Here is an 18013-nt window from a genome sequence, read left to right on the forward strand (position 1 = left end):
CTAAAGGATTCACTACATGGAGGCAACAGGGAGGAGCCAGCTGGCAGCATCTACAACCCCAAGTCAAAGAATGAAGCTTTCCTTTGATGAGTTCACGGATGACTTTATTGCCACCTGATAGTTGAAAGCATTGGAAATAAATAGCTCAACACAAACAGGGTTGGACCCCTGGATCGCTTAGTACGCGGTACTGGAAATGTTCGTATATCTGTCTTTTCAGCAAAATTGTAAATTTCTTGGAGGTAAGAGGTTAGGCTTCAGCAATACGTGAACTGTGAACTTCCAGATGTTCAAGTTGGTTTTAGAAAAGGCAGAGAAACCAGAGATCAAATTGCCAACATCCGCTGAATCATCGAAAAAGCAAGAGAGTTCCAGAAAAACACCTATTTCTGCTTTATTGACTATGCCAAAGCCTTTGACTATGTGGATCACAATAAACTATGGAAAATTCTGAAAGAGATGGGAATACCAGACCACCTGACCTGCCTCTTGAGAAACCTATATGCAGGTCAGGAAGCAACAGTTAGAACTGGACATGGAACAACAGACTGGTTCCAAATAGGAAAAGGAGTACGTCAACGCTATATATTGTCACCCTGCTTATTTAACTTCTATGCAGAGTACATCATGAGAAATATTGGGCTGGAGGAAGCACAAGCTGGAATCAAGATTTCCAGGAGAAATATCAATAACCTCAGATATGCAGATGACACCACCCTTATGGCAGAAAGTGAAGAACTAAAGAGCCTCTTGATGAAAGTAAAAGAGGAGAGTGAAAAAGTTGGCTTAAAGCTCAACATTCAGAAAACAAAGATCATAGCATCCGGTCCCACCACTTCATGGGAAATAGATGGGGAAACAGTGGCTGACTTTATTTTTCTGGGCTCCAAAATCACTGTAGATGGCGATTTCAGCCATGAAATTAAAAGATGCTTACTCCTTGGAAGGAAAGTTATGACCAACCTAGATAGCATATTAAAAAGCAGAGACATTACTTTGCCAACAAAGGTCTGTCTAGTCAAGGCTATGGTTTTTCCAGTATTTATGTATGGATGTGAGAGTTGGACTGTGAAGAAAGCTGAGTGCCGAAGAATTGATGCTTCTGAACTGTGGTGTTGGAGAAGACTCTTGAGAGTCCCTTGGACTGCAAGGAGATTCAACCAGTCCATCCTAAAGGAGATCAGTCCTGAGTGTTCATTGGAAGGACTGATGTTGAAGCTGAAACTCCAATACTTTGGCCACCTGATGTGAAGAGCTGACTCATTTGAAAAGACCCTGATGCTGGGAAAGATTGAGGGCAGGAGGAAAAGGGGACAACAGAGGATGAGATGGTTGGATGGCATCAGCAACTCGATGGACATGGGTTGGGGTGAACTCTGGGAGATGGTGATGGACAGGGAGGCCTGGCGTGCTGTGGTTCATGGGGTCACAAAGAGTTGGACATGACTGAGTGACTGAACTGAACTGAACTGAACTGTATGTCCTGTTAATCTTGCTTCCCTGCCCTCTGCCTATCATGCTGCACAGTATGGGAGTGCAATCACATGAAAGCTAAGTGGATAAAGTAGAAAAACAAGAACGTCCTTCAGTTAAGGCAAAAGGCTAAAAGGACAATGCGGGTTGGTAAGGAAGAGGAAAGGTGTCCACATGCAGACCAGAGGCTCCCAGTGCAGGGGGTCGGAGGGCTCCGCAGACTGCTTGCTTCCCTGACAGAGACAAGGGGGAAGCTGGAACATGGAAGCACAGAATGAAATCTAAAACCAGGCAGAGAGCAGAGGTGAAAGGAAGCAAAGAGAGGACTGAGAAGACATAAATAAAGAGATGAACACCAAGGTCAGAAGATGAGAACAGTTTTCATTAAAACTACTGATACAGGGAAAGTGGGAAGAAAGATGAAAATACAGCTCAACACAATGACAGGGGAGTAGAGGCAGGAGTCCAAGGAGAGCCTAGAAGATCCCTTGAGCTGGCTGTTAGTAAAAGCAAGAGCTGTGTGTAGAGAGGAAAGGAAAGGACTGTTGCTGCTGCTGCTAAGTTGCTTCAGTCATGTCCGACTTAGTGCGACCCCATAGACGGCAGCCCACCAGGCTCCTCTGTCCCTGGGATTCTCCAGGCAAGAACACTGGAGTGGGTTGCCATGTCCTTCTCCAATGCAGGAAAGTGAAAAATGAAAGTGAAACCGCTCAGTTGTGTCCGACTCTTTGCGATCCCATGGACTGCAGCCCACCAGGCTCCTCTGTCCATGGGATTTTCCAGGCAAGAGTACTGGAGTGGAGTGCCGTCGCCTTCTCCAAAGGAAAGGACATTGGCTCAGAACCCACAGCGCTGCCCAACTTTGGAGCAGGTGCAAACCACCAGCCACCTTTTTGTTTTTTCTTTTTCCATCCATCCTTTTCTTCTCCATCCATCCTCCTGCTTTCTCTCCTTTCCTCCTGCTACAAAAAGTGTTGGCCAAATAAGACAACATACTTCTTTCAGGTTAGTGGAATGGATGCATTAGAGTTCTGCCTTTTTCTGTCCCAAAGACATGGGTACAGAGAAGGACTAGATGTCCTTCTAGTGTCTTTTCAACAATGAGCCTCATGGAACAGAAAAGTAATGGCAGAAACCACAACAGACCCTAGGACATCAAGGTGGCATGCCTCATTTCATGACTTTCAGTCAGCAAGTGGATACCATTGCGTCTAAATTATTAACCATCTAACGAACAACCAAATTGTATTATGGACTCTGGTGTTCTAGGAGGAGGGGAGGAATGCTACTGACTCTGAGAACCCATTGGCTGGGTTTCCTTCCATGTGTGAAAATCTAGCCACCGCAGCTTGGACCCAAGGCCACACATTCTACAAAACTGTGAAGGTCCTTCTACTATATCATGTTGTTGTTGTTCTTATAGTTGTTGTTTAGTCACTAAGTTGAATCTGACTCTTTTGCAACCTCATAGACATAGCCCACCAGACTCCTCCATCCATGGGATTCTCCAGGCAAGAATACTGGAGTGGGTTGCCATTTCCTCCTCCAGGGGATCTTCCTGACCCAGGGATCGAACCTGCATCTCCTATATTGGCAGGTGGATTCCTTACCAATGAACCACCTGGAAAGCCCAATTATAACATGCACTGAGAAGAATTAGAAGTAATACGTTTTAAGCAGTTAGAAAAATGGAATCATCTACCTTAATGCAGTGACTTTTATCATGCAGCCTCAACACCGAAAACTTAAACAATATGAAGTATGTCAGATTTGAGGGAAATGCCCCCAATTTTGATGAGTAAATAGTTTTACTCACTCTTCATATTAAAACATCTGTGAATAAATATTGTTTGTGCTACTACTGCACTGAAATTTCTTCTCTGAAACAACTCTAAATTCTCCAATTCCATGTATCCATGTTCCCACTTGAAAGTTATCTCTGAGTCCCTCTCTGCAATTGAAGATGTGATAACTTACTCCAAAGAATGGTGGTTATCAACAGTTTTTTACTAGATGTGTTTTTTTTTCCAGTAGACACAAATGTTGAAAGGAAATCACTACCTTAGATGGAGAAAATAGAATCTATATTTGTGAAAGGCCAGATTCTGTCAAGTTCATTCTCCGACTTTGAACATAGATCATCTCCTAACTCACAAACTTGTTGAACTCTATAAGTTTGATGGTAAATCACCTGTAGAAAAAAAGGGAGGTGTTTATGCCCAGTAAGAATTTCACAGACAAAAGTGAGGTTCTCTGTGCAGCCCACAAAAGCTTTTCTGACTTATGCTCCACCTAAAACAGCAGCAATAAGGCTATAGAACCAACAGTGAAAGTGAGATCTCTATTGGGAAAAGCATTCAGCTTCCCCATTTTGGATGCCAAGAACCCAAAACTCTCCCTTTCTGACAATGAAAGCAGGGGTTCCTTTGCTCAAAGCAGGCTTGGAGTGTGGTCGTGGTGTGAACACTGGGGAGGAGGGTCTCTGTGAAGACCAAGACTGGAAATGCATAGAACTTCCCTGGTGATCCAGTGCTTAAGACTCCAAGCTTCCACTGCAGGAGCATGGGTTTGATCGTTTGTGGGAAACTAAGATCTGGCTTACCAAGCAAAGGTGAGGCAAAAAAAAAAAAAAAGAATAGAAATGCACAGTGAGGGAAGTGAAAACACTGTTCAGACTGGGAAAAAAGATTGTGCAGATCGCTCAGTCATGTCCAGCTCTTTGCGACCCCACGGAATTCTCCAGGCCAGAATGCTGGAATGGGTAGCCTTTCCCATCTCCAGGGGATCTTCCCAACCCAGGGATAAAACCCAGGTCTCTCACATTGCAGGCGAATTCTTTATCAGCTGAGCCACAAGGGAAGCAAGATTGGTGGGGGGGCGGGGCGGGGAGGACAAAAGAGAGAGGGGGACTTGGGTAGGTAAAGCAAAGTGCTGAAGGTCACAAACAGTTTCTTACCTCTTCCTCCCATCTCCTTTGCATCCTCAAAATGTCTCTTTTTTGGCTCCCCTTTGCAAGACTGTGTGGGGAAGGATGGAGACGTGAAAGGCTCCAGCATATCCCACGAAGTTAAAGGAAATACGAAGGCGCGGGTACCACCAGTAAGAAGTAAAGTGGGAGAGATGTGGTGTTCCAGAACAGGGAGAGATGCTAACATCTAGTTGGAGATGAGATGTGGGTTTGTCACATGTAACATGTGTATTCATAGATCAAAACCTTGTCTGTGTAGCCTGGGCACCGGCCCAAAGAGAAATCAATAGTTACTGCCCCAAAGTGGAAGAACAATTAGCAAATAATTAATTAACTATAGAGTCCTTGTGAATGCGTCTTCTGTTACGGTTAATATTTTTTTTAAGTATATTCCCCAATTTTTTTGCATACCTCTTACAATTTTCCAGGCATAATGTCTTCATCAAAGGCACTAGAATCCAGAATAAATATACATTCCTACTTTTTTTAGGAACTCACACATTTTAAATTCTACTGCAGAAAGTCAGCTTTAGTCACCAACCTCAAGCAAGGTGACTTACTCCAACCAGTCATGTGGCCTTCAAACAAAATTATATCCAGAACTAATTTTCTAATGTCTTTTTTTACTACTTGCTACAGATTCTAACCATCAGTCTTTCTCTCCCTGTAACATAAGTACCGCCTGAAATTTTTCTATTTTTGTCTATTTTAAGCTATAAATCTTAGCACGTTCATGTTCAACTTTTCACACATTGTGTCAGCTTCTCATACATTGGGTCAACTTATTTCACACATTGAAAATCAAAAGTACAAACAATGTTAATTATTTAAACAATGCCTGGGATTACCACCTCTTCTCGCAAATTATTTAAATAATGAATTTAACCTCACATTATTAAAAATACTGCACAATTAAAATATTTTCCTATGTGTTTTTTTTCTAGAGAGACCTATATGATCCTGTTGGGCATAAACACAGCATAAGAAGAAATGGAGAGAGCTGAGGATATTCCCTGAGGCGCCGCACTACGAAAGAGGAAGAACTCCTTTCACCGTTAGCCATTTCTTCACTGGCAGAACACACCCACCAGGAGCAATCGACAATGTGGGGGTCAAAATGGGAGAAGGGAAGTCTGGTCTGGTGAACAGAGTCCAAGTCTGGGTTTAACTATCATTTTCCCTCTCACTGGGACAGTTAAAGCTGTTGCCTTAACTTTGCTTTTAATCTGTTTTTTCATCCATGAGCTAAGAATGCGTCCAGTAGAATACCCACCAGGGATGATTCCACTAGGGGTCCCAGATGCTACTTGGAACATAGTGTTAGGAACATCTATTTGTCAAGGCTCATTGCCAGTCTTCATGCCAGTTTTTGGTGACCACCGCTCAGGTGAACTTGAATGCCAGTTAAAATGGAGGTGTTTTCCTGATATTACAGGAAGTCTTAACACGCTCCCCTGAAAGCTTCCGGGTCAGTCAGGGTGATCCTGGTCATTTCAGACACTGAGCTATCAGGAGTCGTTTAGGATGAGGGTGGGGGGTGTAGTTTTGGCAAAGACTGGTATCACGGTTACGAAGAGTGTCTTCCCACTTGACAGGGAAAATTCCTACAGATTCCAACCAGAGAATACACAGCTAGAAAATAGGAGAATAAGAGCATGTTGTATCTTGTCCTATATGCCTGAGGACGACTACTCGGCCTGTTTGTTTCCACTAATGGTCCAAAGGAAGAGTTATCTTTGCCTTAAAGCATGTAATGTCCTATTCATATACATTAGACAATTCATCTCTTACGATCAGAACGCCATCCAAATCTCTAAGACAACAGCGTGAGAAACACAAAGCGGCGCTGTTACTATTATTGGCAGTACCTCTGTACTCACAGCTTCCATTGGTCTTTTCTTGATTTCTCCTATGTCCAAGTAACTGGGGGGAATAAAAAGAATAAGGGTTCTTTTTATTACTTTTGAATCAGCTGTGTAAATTTCTTTTTTTAATTATTAAAAAGTAAAGCAAGCCATAGGAAATGCTTAAGCCAAAAGCAAAAAAGTCAACAGCTACTAATTTAAAGCCATGAGAGTCACAGGAATGGCTTTCAGAGCTGACACATGTCTACTCTAAACCTGAATGAAATTGAAGCCTTAGAGATACATAGTTCTATCGTGGAACATTTTCCCCCACAATGGCTAGCTACTTACTGCATATACATTATTTCTCATTTTTATATCCATTTCGATACAAAGAGCAGTTTGTGTATAAAGCTCCTTAATGGTTCTATGAATCACAGACTTTAGGCCAAAGAGAGTCGTACAGATGCCATGCATTAGAGTAACAACTGTGAAAGGCTGAGAAAGCTTTTTCCCTAGGAGAGCACTTTAATGATCCAGAAATGCTCAGCCATGTGGGATGGTTTAGGCTCTGGCTCAGCTAAGAGACAGATGGGTGAACTAGTTAACCTCTGGAGACCCCTATTATTCCATAACTATTTGCTATATACATTAACTACTGATCATTCTTTAGCTATAGTGTAAGCACAACCTAAAAGCTTTATACCTTTTGTCAATTTCCAAGCTATATATCCATTACTGTGATCTGGTCCCATTGTGCTTCATACACAGAAGGTGATAAATAAATGTTTTAATATTAAAAATAAATATAAATCTAGCATTTAATTTACAACCATAGAAAGATACACTCTCTACCTCAACTACCATAATTGCTGAGATGCCCCCAAAAAAACTTATATCAGAATTAATTTTGGCTACATCTTATTTTGTTGTTTTTTGGATAGAACGCTTCAGTCAATCATGCCTCTAGAAATTATCATGTATTTCCCTTACATAAACAGTTATTACCTGCATAAGACAGTGCAAATTCTCCCTCTGTTTAGCATATAATGGGTCTTTTGGAAATCTTCAGGGACTGGTTTCTGACAAAATAACAACACATTCTAACTGTCATGTGCAGGAAAGTCATCTCAGATCCACCAGATTAATGCAGTAAGATCAACTTCCCAAAATGCATAAGGAAAACTTTGGGGAAAGTAACAATCTCTAGATGTCTCTTCTATAAAATAAACAATTTGATAGCTACCTGAAGTTTAATCATGGTTTCAAAAATTTTAGAAGAAATATGAGTAAAAGATATTCAAGAAGAAAGTTGATCACTTTCATTTGAAAAATATTTTCCACCATTGCTATCTTCCCCAGCATCATTCAGGGTCTTCCTGACATGAATTACCCTCAATATGTTTGGATTTTCCTTTGTTCTGCCAGTTTCCTAATTTGTTATATAAACTGAAAACTGCTAGTTGTATATTCAGCAAATATATTCAGCATTTAAATCTTCTTGGCTTCTATCATTATAACCATAGATACTACCACTTTAACACAAATAAATAAATTATTCATCTGTCAGCATGGAAAACAAACCATGGACACTGTTATAACACACTCGGGGTTTTTGTGTGTGAGTGAAAAGCAAAAACAGCCGTGTAAATCTCTTATATATATATGTGTGTGTGTGTGTGTGTGTGTGTGTAAAGAATGATTTGAAGTGCACTTTCTATTTGATTTAGAACTGTACTTGTTTTTAATCTTTTGAGTTGGTAATGCTAAATAAACAAAAGAGAATATGAATTATTATTAAAGTGAGCCTGGAATTTTGAGCTGTTAATAGATTCTGAAGCAGGTTTCCATCCCCATGAAATTGCTTTATATAAAAGTTATTTAACTTTAAAAATTAATGAAGTATATGATGAAACAGACTGGACACCGACATGCTTTGCATTCATAGAACACTTTGGTGCTTACAAAACACCTTCACATCCACAGCATTTACTTTCTACAATAACCCTGTGAGGTAGGAATGGTTATGTTCCTTTTCTGTGTTAGGAAACTGATAATTCACAAGGATTATCAACTGAACTGCACGATACAGAGCTAATAAACGGCTCAGTCTCAAGTCTCCTGATTCTCCGTTTTCAGTTCTAAGTTTCTTTGAAGCATAGTTTCATTTAGTGCTTTTCTAAGAAAGTTAGACAAAGCATACTAAAGGAAGCTTCAGAGAAGGGAAATTAAAGCCAAATACATCCCTCACCTCCCGTAAAAAGAATATCTGGCATAACAAAAAACAGAACACTTAGATTTCAACCTAAACAAACACATAAGGAAGTATATTACACAAATTTAGTGACATTTAGGGAAATAGTTCTATACAGTTAAAACCAGAATTCACAAGCACAGATTTTATGGTAAAGATTTTTTGGCCATCCTGAGGCCCAAGGTGAATTTTAATTAAAATACATTAAAAACTATGGGGGGTTAACTACAGAGTTATCATACAATCCAGCAATTCCACTCCTAGGTATATACCCAAGAGAAATGAAAACTTATGCATAATTGTTCATAGCAGCATTATTCATAATAGCCAAAACTGAAACAACCAAATATCCATCAACCGATTAAAGGATAACAAAATGTGCTATAGCTATATTACAGAATATTATTCAGTCATGAAAAGAAGGAAGTACTGATACATACTACAACATGATGGGCCTTTAAACATGATACTAAGTGAAGGAAGACAGAAACACACAAAGTCACATATGACCACTTTTACAGGCAGACCTTGTGTCATTGCACTTAACCAATATTGTGGTCTTCTACAAATTGAATCAGGTTTGTGGCCACCCTGAATAGAGCAAGCCTATCAGTGCCGTTTTTCCAACAGCATTTGCTCAATTCAGGTCTCTGTGTCACATTCTGGTAATTTTCACAATATCACACACTTCTTATATTAGTGTATTTGTTATGGTGATCTGTGGTTAGTGATCTTTGATGTTACTACTATGACCTGCTAAAAGCTCAGATAATGGTTAGCATTTTTAGCAATAAAATATTTTTTAAATGAGGCATGTACTTTTTTTAGACGTAATGCACACATAACAGACTGCAGTATAGTTTAAACACAACTTTTATATATACTCGTAAACCAAAAAACTCCTGTGACTGCTGCTGCTGCTAAGTCACTTCAGACGTGTCTGACTCGGTGCAACCCCATAGACGGCAGCCTACCAGGCTCCGCCATCCCTGGGATTCTCCAGGCAAGAACACTGGAGTGGGTTCCCATTTCCTTCTCCTGTGACTGGCTGTATTGCAATACTGACTTGACTGCAGTGGTCTGAAATAGAACATGCAATATCTCCAAGGTTTGTCTGTATATAAAATGCCCAGGATAGACAAATCCATAGAGACAGAAAAACTAATAACTACTGATCAGTGGTTACCTGAGGAAGGAGAGACGGGGAAATTGGGAAGGTACAGGATTTCTTCTGGGAGTGATGGAAATGTTCTAACATTAGTTTGTGGTGATGGTTGCAAAACTCTATGAATATACTAAAACCACTGTGGTTTATGTTATGTGAAATCTACCTCAGTAAAACCGTAAAAATAAAAAAAAAAACCACCATGGAATATTAAATTCTACATGTCCCACAGTACCCACCCCCACGAGGAATAATTTTTCTCAACCTCCATATAATTTTACTTTTCTAACTGCACTCACCCCTTTGTACTTTGCATTAAAATTACTGGTGTGCACATAGCCTATCTCCTGTTAGATTGTGACCTCCCAAAGAACAAGTTGTGTCTTATCTCTGTTCCCTTCACAGACCAAAGGCACAGTTTGCCAATGCATTGAACACCCACAGTAAGTGAGCTCCCAGCCAGGAACTGGGAACAAGCATCACTAACGACCCCTGGCCTTCAAGATTTAACCATCAAGCATCTGGTGACCGGCTTGCAGACTAGTACAGTAAGCCAGTAAACTTTTCCAAGCATCGAGGCAATCCCCTTAATGCACAGGTGGTGGGAGGAGGGGCCGCACATTTGGGGCGTGGTCAGTTCTACTCGGAATGGAAGTCTAAAGAATTTCAACAGTGAGGAGAACGTGCAGAGAGCACTTTCTCCACTGGTCACATTTCAGTATCCAGTTTTTCTGAGTCATTTTTAAGAACATTATTTCGACTAAACTGATAGATTTCCACACTGTAAATCAACTATACTCCAATCAAAATTAAAAATAAAATGATAGGTCCCAAGAAAAAAGTGGAAAGAGAAAAAGAACATGAAATGCAAAATATCTAACATGACGTATGTGCTACTCTTTCCAAATAGCTAGTCATTGAATACTTTTTTTTTTTTAAGATTCTCATCCATCATCACACCTTTAAAGTCTGTTCCTACTGCTCCCTAAGTGAGCTTTCTTCTCCAACCACGGTTTCAACCTCTAATGCAACCGCAGCGGGAGCTTTGAGGGCCATCAACTCGCACAGCCACAGCCCCTGAGCCCACCGAGGTGGGGGTTACTCCTCTCCACCTTAGCAACCCCTGAAACGATGGGCGGTGGGGACAGACGGACTCACTTGAGTTTCTTGAAGGATTCCTGGCCCCCGGCCACGTAATTGCCCCCGCTCTGGATCTGGTCTAGCCTCCAGATGCGGTGCCCGGTCCGCGGGGTGTAGATGTTCCGAACCGCTCCGAAGGGCGCCTGGACGCCGCCCGTCACCTCCTTGAGGAAGACGTCGAAGCTGGACACCTTCTTCTCGTGGAAGACGACACGGCGGCCCGTGAAGAAGGGGTCCCCGTTGCGGTACACCAGCACGCTCTTCACGACCGGCTGCGACAGGTGCCCGGACCTGGCACTGGTGCGACTCATCTTCCCCTCGGGACTCCCGCGCGGCTCGCTTCTCCGGGGGGAGGCACCGCGGCTGCCCCAGCGGCCTCACAGCACACGCGCGGCGCGGGGTCGCGTCCTGAAACGAACGCGAAACAGACAAGCCCGCGCGGGTCACCGCAAAGCAACCGCGCGCGCCCGGCGTCCACCCGGCGGAGACCCTGCCGCTGCAGGACTCACCCGGCACGTTCAAGTAGTTCACCCAAGTCTGCACCACCAATCAGCGCTCGCCGTGCGCGCACACACCTGTTTCTCTCGCTACCGGCGGAATCAAGGTGTAACCACCTCTGCACCGGAGCTGCGCCAGGGGCGGTAAACAGGCAGACTGCGTGCGCCTGGGTGGGAGAGAGGTGGGAACACACACACATGCACGAACTATATAATTATAAATATGCTGAAACTTCTTTCCTGGCTCCCACTTCTCAATCTCCTGTTTGTTCCCGAAATCAAGTAATTAGGGTTTGCGCTGAAACTGCCCAGCTTTTTCCTCGCTGGGAGATATATGCCTAAAGTGCACTTAGAGGAGAGTCGAGCGTCCGAGACCCCTCGCCCCCGCCCCATCCGCAGCCAAGACCTGCGCCGCCCCCAGCGAAGCTCCCGTGGGCATCCTTTGAACGCAGCGAACAGGAGCGCGCAATCAAGTCCCAAGGTGAAGGCGGGGGGTTGGGGAGGGTGGTCCCCGGGAGGCGCCCGCGGCCGGGGTACCTACCGACACAGGAGGGCGGGGTGGGGGTGGGGCACGGCGCTGCGGCTCGGCTGGCACCGCGGTGAACTCGCCGGGGGCCGCGCGTCGCTCCTGCTGTTCCTCCCGCAGCCGTTGTCTCTGCGGGCCTCCCTCATCCCAGGGGGAACGGAGTTGTTATTTCCCGCCGTTTCCATAGTAACTGCAGCCCCGCGCAGGGAGCGGTGTCGGCAAAGTAGGCCTGGCGCCCTCGCGGATCCGCTGGGCTTTGCCCTCGGAGTCCGGCAGCGACTGGAGAAAGTGAGTCTTTTAGAGGGAAGACGGGGAAGCCCGGGTAGCAGTATCAAGCAGTCACTCTATAAACGGACGCCTGCTGGGTGCCTGCGCTGTGCTAGAAGTTGAGGGATACAGCGGTGTAAAGAAAAACCTATGGGGAACACATGTATACCTGTGGCGGATTCATTTTGATATTTGGCAAAACTAATACAGTTATGTAAAGTTTAAAAATAAAATAAAATTAAAAAAAAATAAAATAAAATAAAAAGAAAAACCTAGCATTTTTTAGTCCCTACCATGTGTGTGTGTAGTTCTATAGCAAGAAAAGGAGCCTACTGTTTGTGTAGGTTGGATCCGTGTATAGATAAGAGTTGGACACGACTGAGCGACTGAACTGAACTTGTGGGTTAAGAAGTGCCGGGGACAGGGAGGCTGGGGGGTGGGGTGAGAACTTCAGTAAAGGGGTGCTTTGTCCAAGCTACTCTGGGTCATATATATTGTGGAACAAGAAAATGTTCTTTAAAAAGGTGAAATCTTCCAGCTCGTCTCTGCCAATGTTCCCCTGTTCCTCCTAAGACACCAGTACTATGTGTCGTGTGCAAATATCATTACAGGCGGTACCTAATTCATCATCTATGAATAAAAATTATGGTCTTAATAACTACCATTAATTGAACACTTATCATGTGCGTTGTGTGAGGCGCTTTAGATAGATTATCTAATTTAATGTTCAGAGCCTTCAGAGGTAAATATTCTTTCCTCTGATGAGGAAACAGAAGTAGAGAAGCCTCAGGTCACGTGGGAAAATTCAAACCCAGTTTTCTGTGATCCCAGGACCACTTTAACCACCATGACATACCATCTGAGAGATGAATGTATGGGACGTTGCAATCTGGGGCAGAAACATTATTAAGTAAAGTTACTTAATACATCAATGCCTTGAAAGTTAACAGTTTTCAAAAAACCAAAGAGAAGAGAATACAGAGGTAAAATAGAGGAAGGAAATTTTGTGAGCTGGTTGTGAAGACTACAGGTTGGACTTCCCTGGGGGTCCAGTGGTTAAGAATCCGCATGCCAACACAGGGGGCACAGGTTCGATCCCTGCTCTGGAAAGATTCCACAGGCCGCCTGGGCCTGTGCGCCACAATTACTGAGCCCACGCTCTAGAGATGGACAGCCACAACTAAAGAAAGCCCACGGGCAACAACAAAGACCTAGTGCAGCCAAATGAATAATTTTTTTTAAAAAAGGGTTATTAAGAATACACAGGTTGAGAGGAAAATATCAGTGAAGATGTGCTGCCAAGTGGTAAATAGGACAGAAAATCAGTTTTGGGGGGAGAATGGCAGTAAGTCTAGCAACCCCCAGACCACTTAAACCTCCCTGCTCCCATACGCATACCAGCCCAGAGCAAAATAAAAACACATGGCCTCTCATTCAAAACTTCAAGATGGCAGCAGCGGAATAATAAGCACGTATATCTTCCAAGCGTGAACCCTTGTCACCAGCCCAGGAGGCAGCCCCACGTCTGTATTCTAATGCCTCCCCCAACAGTACCTCTGGCCCAAGTTTGTCTCCTGAGCCCAGACTCATTTATCCAGTTGCTTCTTAGACAGTGATATGGTGATAAATGTTTAACTACTGGTTTGCAGAGTGGGGAAGGCCTTGATTCACAACATTTGCCAACATTTGTAGTTTCAGTAGCACAAACCGGGCCAGTTTCCAGCTCCAATCTGACATCCCTGGAGGCATGAGTTGTGTAGTCACAGGTATGGTATTTCCTCCATACAGATGCAACAGACATCTAAGGAAAGGAAAGGAAAGGAAAGTGAAATTGCTCAGTTGTCTCCGACTCTTTGCAACCCCATGGACTATAGCCTACCAGGCTCCTCTGTCCATGGAATTTTCCAGGCAAGAATACTGGAGTGGGTTACCATTTCCTTCTCCAGGGGATCTTCCTGAGCCAGGGAATGAACCCAGGTCTTCTGCATTGCAGGCAGACACTTTACCATCTGAGCCACCTGGGAAGCCCAATAGACATCTAACCTCAGAGATAATAGTAAAATGGAGGTGGTGATGAGTTTTGAGTCATTATTATCTTTTTTTTAATTTATTTAATTTTACATTTATGCAATTTAATTTTTAATAATGACCATGTTTAAAATTTCTGGAAATTTAACAACTGAGTCTTGCAAGTCAGTAGAAGGTGGTTCTCAGCCCATCCTTTCTCCTGGACAACATCCTTAGACCATCACAAAGGCAGTCTGGACTCAGAATGCTCACAGGAGCTCACATTTTCCTAAAAATCTCTTTTCCAAGATCCTTGCCTCCATGAGTGGACCCCCATCTAACCCATTTGTTCAAAGCTGGAACGGTCACATTAGTAAATAGGCTAATTCTTATTTAGAAGGAAGGAAGAGAGGGAAGAAAGGGGGAGGGGTGGGGGAGTGAAGTAAGAGAAGGAAGAGGAACTGGGGGGGGTTCCGGAAGAGGAAGATTTGGAGTGTTTGGGCATGCATGCTAAGTCACTTCAGTCCTATCTGACTCTGTATCCTCATGGACTGTAGTTTGCCAGGCTCCTCTGTCCATGGGATTCTCCAGGCAAGAACACTGGAGTGGGTTAGCATGCCCTCCTCTAGGGGAATCTTCCTGACCCGGAGATCGAACCCGTGTCTCTTATGTCTCCTGCATTGGCAGATGGGCTCTTTACCACTACTGCCACCTGGGAAGGAGTGTTTGTGGGCATTCAGCAAAGAAGAGATGAATGGGAGCAATAGCCATTGGATGGGACCTCCCAGGGGAGATGAGTCTTGAGGTGGGCCATGAAGAATTGACTGGATGTGATATAGTGAAGAGTTGGAAAGGAAGTTAAAGGAATCTTCATGAGGAAAAGAAGGTAAGCAAAGACAAGATGGAGAAATAAGCCAGGGAAGAATCCAAAGGGCAGACAGTCATCTCTAACCCAGGCCTGGCCCTGGAGAAGGTGGGTGGGGTGGCCTGTGTCTGTTGGGGGAGCCTGAGGTGAAGGTCAGTGATGCTGGATGGCAGAGTCCCAGAAGCCAGGAGGAATCAGAGGCTGGCAGAGGAGGCCCAGCCTGTGGTGGCCAGTGTCCACTCTGAGGAATGTCAGAGCCTCCTGAGTTCCTTAGCCATCTCAAGGAATCCAGGTTCTATGCTCCTGCTGTGTCGGAAACGGCCCACAGTGATTGGAGAAACCCCCGCTGTTCGTCTTCTCGCGCTGAACTTTGTGGCATCTGGAATTCCCTAAGAATAAGGAGGATGTGGGCTTCCGCTGCCTTCTCACCATGATCCTGTGCCTGGGCTGGAATGTCCCTGAAGCTCCCGTCCCTGTGGGAGGAGGTTAGAAACCCTGAAAACCATATGCCCAGAGGCCCCATTAGAGTGTGCAGGTGAGCTGGGAGTATAGCTGCACTCCAGGAGGGACCTACGGAGGCTCCCTCCAGCTGAGGGCCCTGTAAGTCAGGGTCCCTCATAGTGTGACAAGAAGAATCCCAGCGTGCTACCTGAGTGAGGGGAACAGGTCACTTGGGAGTGGGTTCAGGGTACAGTCCCACTTTGTGCATCACTAGGGACAAGATGTGCTCTCTGAGAGGAGAGATAAAGGTATGTGAAGTGAAGTGGTTCAGTCATGTTCGACTCTTTGCAACCCCATGGACTGTAGCCTACCACACTTCTCCGGCCATGGGATTTTCCAGGCAAGAACTGGAGTGGGTTGCCATAAATAAAGGTATAAGTATTGCCATTTTCTCTGCATGGACTGCTTAGGTACCAGGTTTTTTAGTATGGGCGTGTCTTTCTTTTTTAATAGAGGAAAGGATGTTGCTTGGTTCTTTTTTCTTTTTAATTTTTTTATTTATGGCCGTGCTGGGCCTTCATTGCTGCACGGGCTTTTCTCCAGTTTCGGCGAGCGGGGGCTGCTTTTTGTCGCAGTGTGCGGGCTTCTCATTGCGCTGGCTTCCCTGGTCACAGAGCACAGGCTCTAAGGGCGCAGTGCAGTAGTTGCCACGTGTGGGCTCAGTACTTTCGGCTCCCGGGCTCTTAGCACAGGCTCAATAGCTATGGCATATAGGCTTAGTTGTGCCACAGGAAAGGAGGAGAAGGGGATGACAGAGGATGAGATGGTCGGATGGCATCACCAACTCGATGGGCATGAGTTTGAGCAAGCTCTGGGAGTTGGTAATGGACAGGGATGGCTGGCGTGCTACAGTCCATGAGGTTGCAAAGAGTCAGACACGACTGAGCAACTGAACTGAACTCAACAGGCTTAGTTGCTCTGCAGCATCTTCCCAGATCAGGGACAGAACCCATGTCTTCTGCATTGGCAGGTGGATACTTTACCACTGAGCCATGTTCTCCTCATTAGAAAGGCCTCCCCTGATAGCCTTATGTGAAGTATCCCTTAGTCACTGTATGTCACAGTACACCTTCTGTTTCCTGTTTGTAGCACTTGCCACTCTGCAGAATGCTCAGGAGAGTGGACCATTGTCAGATCTCTGACTGCTCTATATGAAGTACTTAAAACAGTGCCTGGCATAGAGTTGAGCAGATGAATATTGTGTGTGTGTGTGTGTGTGTGTGTGTGTGTGTGTGTAAAGAGAGAAAAGGAAGTAGGAGAGAGAAAAGAAGGGAGCAAGAGGGGAGGAGGCGGCAGAGAAAGGAAGGTGTCCTAGCTCAGGTCTCCACTGTGACCCCTACAGGGGTTCACATATGTCTGAGTGCATCTGGTTGGACCCACCAGTAATGTATCCTTAGGAAACACTAAGGCATTACTTGAAAATAAATTCATCCTAAAGTAAAAGACTGTAAGAGAAGTCAACCCAGTAACAAAAGCTAGCTTGTGGGAGGGGGGCAATCTGAAGTTTAGCGTCTCATCTGCCAGGTTCCAGTCCCCATGTACTCGTTACAGGGACTTGGATGTGGCTATTAGCAAAACCTGTCATCAATATTTCACTGTAAATTCTATACAGCATTGAGCACAAACAGCTCTTCTTTTATGCTGTCTGCAAAATTTAATGTGGAAGGGAGATGGAGAAGAAGGCATGCTTGTGTGGGGAGCAGAGTCACCTTGGCAGTGCCTCCATGGACCCTGTGGGCTGTAACGTAGCATCCATGGCTCGGGGACCTGGCAAGAGACAGCATCACCCCGTAGAGGTGATGGTACCCAGGTGGCAGTACCTGGCTTCACAAGCAGAAGAGGCCTCAGTAGGAAAGAATACCAAAAGGAAGGAGCTCCAGCAGGGAACGAGGGCCATGCAGAGACTGGACAGTCTTAGAACTCACTCCCTAGGAACTCCTAAAAGTAACTGGGGGAAGTTTCGGGGGGACATTTATGGGGCTGCACATGTATGTTTCATAGGAAGCAAGAGCCTGCCAGACTGTGCCTTAATCTTTTTGACTAGTTTCACCCCCTGGCCTGATACAACCTGAGAAAATATAGGGGTTTGAGACACTGAAAGTAAGGAAGAGAGGTACATGCAAAACAATTAATAGAACCTAGTAATGCCAAAAAAGGCAAGAGAGTAACTTTTAAATTTCAGTGTGGGATTTTTTTTTTTTTTAAAGATATGTGAAAGTCGCTCAGTCATGTCCGACTCTTTGCAACCCCATGGACTATACATTCCGTGGAATTCTCCAGGCCAGAATACTGGACTGGGTAGACTTTCCCTTCTCCAGGGGATCTTCCTAAGCCAAGGATCAAGGATAAACAACTCTCTATTAGAGAGTTTCATGTGGAGATTCTGAGATGCAGATCACATCTGATTTATGATTGCTTCACACATGCCACTTCTGGAGATCTCATTCTAAGCGGTATGATTAATGAGATTCTTTGGCCAATAAGGCCACTTGTAAACTACAGAAAT

The 18013-nt window shown here is 44.4% G+C and overlaps 1 protein-coding gene across 1 annotated transcript in view; it reads right to left on the reverse strand.

Moving 5' to 3' along the window:
- DCDC2 (doublecortin domain containing 2) overlaps positions 1-11155 on the reverse strand; it is a 151968-nt gene extending 140813 nt beyond the window's left edge. Inside the window, exons 1-2 of the mRNA XM_055570775.1 lie at positions 10863-11155; positions 6310-6364 (exon numbers count right to left, since the gene is read on the reverse strand). Coding sequence (XP_055426750.1) covers positions 6310-6364; positions 10863-11155 — 348 coding nt within the window. The remainder of the gene's footprint in view (positions 1-6309; positions 6365-10862) is intronic.
- Between the last annotated feature and the right edge of the window lie 6858 nt (positions 11156-18013).

The sequence above is a fragment of the Bubalus kerabau genome, chromosome 3 (genome assembly GCF_029407905.1).
Source record: "Bubalus kerabau isolate K-KA32 ecotype Philippines breed swamp buffalo chromosome 3, PCC_UOA_SB_1v2, whole genome shotgun sequence".
Classification (NCBI taxonomy): domain Eukaryota; kingdom Metazoa; phylum Chordata; class Mammalia; order Artiodactyla; family Bovidae; genus Bubalus; species Bubalus kerabau.